Source organism: Drosophila kikkawai, chromosome 3L, assembly GCF_030179895.1.
Source record: "Drosophila kikkawai strain 14028-0561.14 chromosome 3L, DkikHiC1v2, whole genome shotgun sequence".
NCBI classification, from domain to species: domain Eukaryota; kingdom Metazoa; phylum Arthropoda; class Insecta; order Diptera; family Drosophilidae; genus Drosophila; species Drosophila kikkawai.
Genome location: NC_091730.1, coordinates 25,859,918 through 25,867,963, shown reverse-complemented (window position 1 = coordinate 25,867,963; position 8,046 = coordinate 25,859,918). Strand labels below are relative to the sequence as shown.

Sequence of the window (8,046 nt, the reverse complement as noted above, 5' to 3'; positions counted from 1 at the left end):
AGCAAAGTCCCAACCCATTTTATGTCTGAAATGGTATGTTTCCACCAAAGCGAACAATACATTTCCCTCAGACGATAATAATGCAATGGTTTTGATTATTGTCAGTAAAAATTGTAGCAGTCACCATGATAAAAATTTAATTGTACCATGACAGTCACTATAATTATTATAATATCCTGCAAGGATATAAAAAGGATAACAACTCTCAAAACGAGGTATTACTTTGTTTCTAATTTCATACTTACACCGACCTGAGTTACCTATCGAAATCGAAATTAACGCAAGAACGTTAAATTTTGACAGCTTGACAAATTTACGAAAATGAACAATGATTATATCAGCAATGGAGCAACTTAAAGTTACCATGATAAAGTTCAGGGATTTGGCTAGGATGTCTCCAGCAACCTTCGCGGAGCTTCAAAATCCACTATAAAACTATAGATTTTTATTTTAGATTCCTCTGCCGAATGCCTTTTTTTATCACTTCGACACCTTTTTCACAGGCCTGTTTCAGAAATCCGTTGTTAAACAGATCGCTGCGAAACTGACTTCTGTTTTTGTCGCGTGCGAATGGGAAAAAGCTTTTAGTTAACATATACATATTTAAAATATAAATGAATACATTTTACTGAGAATTCATATATGCATAATTGTTTTTTATTTGTTGTGTCTGTGCCCCGGACCCGTGTTGCTCTGCGTTAACTTACAAACTACAAATAAATCAAACAAAATGCCAATTGTTTTTATACTTATGAGATGTTTTTCGTTCATTTCTTTATTCGAAAGCAGTTTTGAATCAATTATGTTGTATTTAGTTTCTTTATAGTAAATATCATTGATTTCCTCAGCAATCGCACAATGTTGATAGTGAAAAGTCACTTGTGCGGCCTTTCTTATTCGAACGTGTTTTTGCTCAGCGACTGCTTACTTGGTGTTAAGTGTTACTGATGCAAAAAAGCCTCGGGACTGATGCACCGTACTATCCGCCGGAATATACCCGGAAATACATGGTTATTGGGGAGCATTAAAAATATTTCATTTAGCTATAAAATTGTGTACATATAAGTATAAATATAAATACTGGTCACTTACGAATACCGCGCACCCGGGCAGCGTTGTCAAAAGTTTTTGAACATAAATTATGACATAAAAAATGTTTTTGCAATACCAAAATACACATTAACAATTAAGTTGCTTGCGTTAGCTGTTAAAAATAAGATGCTTTAAGTACATTTGTTATCTGCCACCATTTGCACTAGTCTAATTAAATAATTTAAAATACTGGCAACATTTCGAAGCTGTTTCCGGGCACCTGCCGAGCTTAGCAAGAAGTCTGGAAACCAAATCACTAAGTAAGCCAGATTATTGGCAATATATGACTGAAGCTTCAGAAGCTTTTCTTTTGCAGAAAGGAGCCCAGCACTAGGCAGTGCTTTCCTACTCGTCGCCTCAAGTTTGTTCTCATCCTTTGCATCATCTTACGCTAGCGAATTCCGACCGGTATAACGGACTTACGAATCTAATTGAAAAATAATCATGGCAAGCACTTAAGCGTAGCTTAGTCAACCATCTAAATGGCGGTTACTGCGATTGGAGTTGCTGCTCTTGCAGCTGTTGCAGCAGCTGCTGTTTCGTCTCCGCCTTCACCGTCTTGTAGCGGTCCTTCTCCTCCGTATTTTCCGGCGGCTCGCATTCAAACGAGGCCATCGACAAAGTGTTCTCATTGAGCACTGCGCTGTGCTGCAGATAGGCTATGACGTTCGCCAGCTTCTCAAAGGGACAGCTAACCTTCTTCCACTCGTTGAACTCCATCACTTGCTTAGCCAGCTGAGAACACTTCTCGAAGTTGATATGATTGTTAGGCAGACTGTTCAGGTGAAGAGGGCACGATATTAGCAAATCGTAGGAAGCGTACGAAACTGCAGCAACTACTTACCGATTGGAACAGCCCTCATTCAAAAAGTACAGATCTTTAACAAATAAACTAAAAAATGGAATGATTATGCGTTCGCGCTCCTCTGTGGCCCCCTCGGATCGCCACATGGCAGCTTTGAGCGTGGAGCGATAACTGTTAAAATTTGATGTTGGATCCATTTGATGTTCCAGCACGGAGAACTTGGCCGATTGTACTTTGGCCCACTGCCGAGAATGATTGAAATTGGAGCAAATTAAGACCCAGAGTCGCAATATACAGACGACCAGCTTACCGTCTTCTTGAGTCTGCCTATGGGCGCCAGATTTAGACCTGCTATTATGGCCATCAGACTATTGAAGTTGCCAATGTTGAAGCACTCTCGGGCCGTCTCAATCCAATACTCGATGACCCGCACACGCTGTTTCTTCTTCGGATACTGAAAGGGGTACATAAAAAAAAGTACATTAATATCCAGCTAAATGAGGCCTTATTGCCCACGAACCTTTACCACCTCTGTAGCCGTTAGGTAGCTGAGTCGATTGAACCACTGCACGTACGACTCCAGGTTGCGTGTCTTCTTCATGTCGTTCAAGGATCCGCCACAACTTCCACTACCCTTACTCCGGCTGCCCTCCTTGCCACCGTCGTTGCCCTGCGACTGGTAGTCCTTAGCGAACGCCTGAACAAACTCCTCTGGGCCGATGTGCGACAGACGCTCCAGCTCGATGGCCGTCAGTTGGTGCGCCAGATGGGCGCAACTTGGACACATGTCCATGATACCGAACACTTCGTCCGGCTGAGGCGTTGTGGAGCTAGAGTTTGAAGCAGAGGCTGAGGAGGTTTGAGCGCTAGAAGAGGAATTAGGGGCCCCACTGGAAGGCATGCCTCCGGCCCCGTTGGCATGAGATGAATTGCCCAGAAAAGACTGGAAGGCATTCTGCAAGTGATGATGGTGGTTGTGGTGGTGCTGTGGATGCTGCAACTGCTGCTGCTGACTTTGCGCCTCCTCAGAGCTAAGAGTCTGCAGAAACTCCTCATACTGTTCGAGGGCCGTCAGCCGGGAGACGAGCAGCTGAAGAATTCGAGACACTTGCTTGCCCAGGGAGTTGTCAATGTAGACACACTTTCTTGCCAGGATCCGCACCTGCTGCATCAGCCGCTCATCTCTGAAGTCATACGGAAAGATCTCTATCCATTCTGAAAGTAGCCGAATGCAGTGCTGGGCGGAACGCTGCACATTGGTCCTTTGCTGTGGTCGCGGCTCCAGCTCCGAACCAGGCGCGGCCGTTAGCGCAGAACCCTTCCGCTGGGTCAGTGGCGACGCCGAGTTAATGCTAAGAAGTTGCTGGCGTCCGGGTATCTGTCCGACATCGTCCACGACATCGCTGCCGGCCCCCACATCCTGCTGTTGCTGCTCCCAGGTATTCGAAATCTGGGCCAATAGCTCGTGAGGGCGTACAAACAGCCGTGCGCTGAGCAGAAATGCAAACACAAAACCCTTATCCGGATAGTACTCGTGGGTTGGCACCATGTGGGCGATCAGCGACTCTAACTGACCCGAATGCAGCCGGCCCTCACAGTAGACCAAGTGGCCCTCCTTAGGCGACTTGTCCAAGGACCGGCTCTGGGCAGCCGCATAGCTATAGGGCTTCTCTGGAGATTTTTCCGGCTGACCTCTGCGGCGAAAGGTGGAGAGCGAATCGTGTGCTTGACAGGCACTGTTGCTCCTCTGGGTCTTTAGCTCCGGCAATGCCTTGTGTGTAATTGACGTGGATGTGATGACTTCTGCTGCACCAGTCTCCTCTCCAGCAGTTCGGTCCTGCCTGTTAAAGTTGAGATTGATGTTCGCGCTGCCGGTACTGCCGCTGCGGCCATTTGTGGCGTTACTGAGTCCACCGTTGCTAGACGACATCTGGCCACTGTCCAATTGCTTAGGCCTGGCAGTTAGCGTTCTGGTCCTGCCGGGGGCACATCCGGGATCCAATCACAGAGCTGATGCAATGAATAAACAGGATACATTAGGTGAGGCGAAAGCAATACAATAAATACTACAACACTACAACACTTTTTTAAATTCTTGTCCTGAAACAAATATGTATATATCAAAATATTTAGTGATAATTTACATTTCGTGAGGATTACGTACTTATAGATTAAACGTTTTAAAAAAGATTTTTAAATATCAGGTTAATTATGTCATTGAAGTAAATATTTTTTATCTTGTCTTCTAATGTTTTCCTTTTCTATGTACACCTCAAGGTAGATGCATTGATCAAGGTAAGACTTGGCAATCAGATAAAAAAGCAACAGGGGACTACGTTTTTCCGAAAAAAATGTAAAGTTTTCTAGGGAGCAGCAAAAGCTCAGGTCAAGGCATCAGCATGCCGAAGTTTATATTGTATAAAAAGTATATCCTTGCTGTTTCCAATTAGATCATTCATAATTATAAAGGTTTACTGTCAAAGTTTTACATTCACACCTTTTAATTTTTTACCTGCCGATCGTTTTATGCGAGCTACTTGATATAATCGTCCGATTTTCAATCAAATAAAACCGAAATTTTGAAATAATACATAACGACCATATCTCAAAGTATAATTTGTTAAAGCAATTCCTTCTCTTCTATATTCTACATTAAATCCAGAAACTAATTCTGATTCTCCTTCAGAAATTGTTGAATATGTTGAAAAACAGCGAGTTATATTTTTCTTAAAATGTTTTGATTGTTTCTATGGCAGCTATGTTACATATGTATGTATCATGTATGCATATATCGTAGTGAAAATAATCAAAAGACTATGTAAAGTTTAATTCAGATAGCTTAAAAACTGAGGGACTAGTTTGTGTAGAAATGGACAGACGGACATGGGTAGATCGACTCGGCTGTTGATGCTCATCAAGAATTTATATACTTCTCTGCGTTGCAAACTTGTGACTTAAATAATACCCTGCAAGGGTATTATTGCTAATATGGGTAGCAATTTGCAGTACTAGTCCCAGCACGTGAACCACCGACCACTTTTTACTTTTCCTGCCACATTTCACGGCTTACAGCTGGGTTACGCGACGGGATCATCATTTAATAAATGGAGGCCAATCCAATTTTCAAATATTCATCAAAAATATTAACCAACCTCAGCGAAAATAAAATTAAAGTCTATATTTATCACACTTACAGTATGTGTATATAATGGCAGCAAAAACAATCGAGGGGAATGCACTGTCCATAAAAGCTAAAAACAACAACAAGCGTGAGCAGAGCACCATAATTTGTACACAAAATGCCAAGAAGCAAAAAAGGAGAGGCAAGGCCGGTGTACAATGGGGCAAATCGAACAATTATCTCCCAAACAAGTAAGAAAGCTGTACTACTACTACTTAAAGCGTAAGTGACTTATTTTCTTTATTACATTTAAATTTAAAAAATCTTAAACCGACGTACAAAAAGAAAAATAATTAATAAAAAGACTAACAACATTAATGCAGGGACTGCAGTTGCAGTTTGTAATTGGATAATTAAGAATCGATTCATTCGGACAACATAAAAGAAAACTAACAGGAGAAATGGGAAAATCTCTCTTGTTTTCAATATTTAAGGAAGCTTTTTTTTCGTATATTTTTTATTATGAATGTCCAAGATATTATGAATACTTTGCCTAAGTTTCACATCGATCATAAACAAAACTGACGAAGTTATGCGTAGTATCTAAAAGTTTAAAGCGCTCTCCTGAAAAGATCCATTTTGAAAGTTGGTGTACACGATAGCCTAAAATCTACTATCGTTTTGAAATTTGGAACATTCATTCCAAAGTAACTTAATTTTTGAGTCAAAAATCGAGATTTTAACTTCCTATTTTGATAAAAGAATTCAATTATTTTTGTTGATATCGGATGAATCAGTGGACAGTTGGAATGTACACCACAAACCAAATTTTTTGGAGGGTACTTGGGAGATTTCCTATTACGCATATACCTTTAAATATTTATTAATACAATATTAAACACAAAATGGTATTTAATTGAATAAGCTAACTTTGTAATTATCTTCAAAACGAACAATTGTCCAAAATCTTAGCACCAATTATAACCAAGAGCTATAAGTTTCAAACTTTGTAAAGTTTAAATAATGTGTTTAGTTTAATTGCGTACAAATGTCGCCTTTGGCATCAGAGAATTGTCCAGAACAGACGGACATGGCTAGATCGACTCGGCTGTTGATGCTGATCAAGAATATGTATACTTTATAGGATTGGTATAAAAACAATACAATTAGAATGCATGTTGCCACTTAATTGGGAGACTATTGATTTTAATGTCTCTGACATATATTTGTCAGATTTCAAATCTGTTAATATATTTGCGATACAAAATCGTGGACGTATGCCACAGTGCAGAGATCGATAAATTAATATAGTAAGATTTCAGTTTACGTATTGCTAAGCCAGCACAACTTTATACGCTCCTATGTGCAAGGTGAGAGGAAAACCCCCGACGCATGTGGAAATGCAGGGAGAAAAGCCAAGAGGCCAGCAAAATACGCGACGAGAGAAAAAGGTAACGAGAAATAGGAGGAATGATAGCAAGAGGAGACAAGCAATAAATGGGACCACGACCGAAACAATGCTGTTTTCCACGTTCGAAGCGCAGCAGACACGTTGCAGTGGGTAAAAGGAATATCCAATCGGAACAGGCTTCAGTGCTTACCTCCCACAGCTCCCAAACATATTGCAAATACTCAGTGTCCTCCGATCAGCTATCCCGCCTCTCTCCCGCAAACGCCAGGACAGGGCTGAGCATACGCCCCGAAAAAACGGTCCTGGTTGCACTTGCCTTGGTGTTGAGGAAATCAGGACAGCGGGTCGAGTCGCTGCCGCGTTGTGGGCGGAGGTTGCAATAAAAAGTGGAACACACGTTAAGAATGGTGCGGGGTAAACGGGCCGCAGAGAACGTTGTAAGGCTGTTTGCACGGGCGATTCAAAATACGAGAACGGGAAACATTTCAGATTCAGCTTTTGGCTTCGGTTCACCACCACCACTTTCGCACACACAGGCAAGGTTAACGGGGTGGTGCGCTGTTACCCCCGCAGCAGAGGCTCGGGCCGAAAAGGGACACAGCGATCACATATGGCCGCCCGCTGGCCAACGAAGAATTATAAATAAATGAATATGGCAATTAAGCACAATTTCTTCAGACACACGGAGTGCAATTGTCAGACGAAATGCACAGCGACGCTTTTTCCCCGTCCATGTATGTACGTGGGTGCACTGGTGTCTGTGGCTATATACATATACGAGCCGTGACCGGTTTGTTTGCTACGCAGAATTTTTCATGTATCAATATTAGGATACAGTTGACCCGGGGCCTTCCGCTTCTTGAAACTTGGCCTCAATACGCGGTGCGGCAACCAGTTAGTTGGTTTCACTTGTTCGTTTGCGTTTATTACGTTAAAATGCGTTTAATTGGATAGCTGAGCCAACGTCGCGTTTTGTTTACTATGGCTGGGCTTTGCGAACTTAACAACACTGGTAAAAGTGTGACCGCGTATCCGATAACGAAATGGTATATTGAACTTGTAAAATATACCGGAAATATACTAATAATAATGGCCGCGTTCAACAGAACACCAGAATCAGTGATCTGTGACTCATTTTACAGCACAATTCGAAAAATGGGATCAACAGTTTCGGTTAATAAATTTCTTTCAAGGTTTTTGCTTTGACAAACTTCATGCATTTATTTTAATTGTATTTAAGTTTTATTTTATTTGTAAAATAATGTGTGAAATTTATAATATATCAGGGTATTCCCTTGACTGAATTACTGAAAATATCGGCGATGTATCGCGATATCTGCCGATATTTGATGTTGATTTAGAGAACTCTTTAGCTACACTGAAAATATATAAATTGTTTGCAGTTGCCGATATTTTCGGTCATTCAGTCATTCCGTTTTATTTACAGTAGCTGTAATGACAAATAATTTCCAATTTTTGTAAAATTTTTATTTTTTATTATCTTAGATCTGTTTATTTATTGTATTTATCAACAAATAACTAACACACGAACCGACGTAGAAAAATATCTTGTCTTGACTGTGCGTGTTACATATTTTGAACTTTATGTAAATCACG

The 8,046-nt window shown here is 41.1% G+C and overlaps 1 protein-coding gene and 1 long non-coding RNA gene across 3 annotated transcripts; one reads left to right on the top strand and one right to left on the bottom strand.

Annotated features, from left to right (window-relative positions):
• Positions 1 to 737: 737 nt before the first annotated feature.
• LOC108081866 (ras-GEF domain-containing family member 1B) lies at positions 738 to 6,758 on the bottom strand. Of its 2 annotated transcripts, none has more exons than XM_017177106.3 (5): positions 6,620 to 6,758; positions 2,418 to 3,907; positions 2,208 to 2,351; positions 1,937 to 2,139; positions 738 to 1,867 (listed from the first exon to the last, which is right to left on the bottom strand). In XM_017177106.3, exons 2-5 carry the CDS (start codon positions 3,825 to 3,827, stop codon positions 1,582 to 1,584), a joined length of 2,043 nt encoding a protein of 680 aa, XP_017032595.1. In that variant the 5' UTR covers positions 3,828 to 3,907; positions 6,620 to 6,758; the 3' UTR covers positions 738 to 1,581. The 2 variants fall into 2 exon arrangements, with proteins under 2 accessions (XP_017032595.1, XP_070141091.1); XM_070284990.1 differs by lacking the exon at positions 6,620 to 6,758 and adding an exon at positions 4,062 to 4,208.
• On the top strand, positions 6,218 to 6,768 carry LOC121502258 (uncharacterized). The gene is made up of 3 exons (XR_005990901.2): positions 6,218 to 6,328; positions 6,389 to 6,575; positions 6,629 to 6,768. It is a non-coding gene; the product is annotated as an uncharacterized lncRNA (long non-coding RNA).
• Positions 6,769 to 8,046: the final 1,278 nt, after the last annotated feature.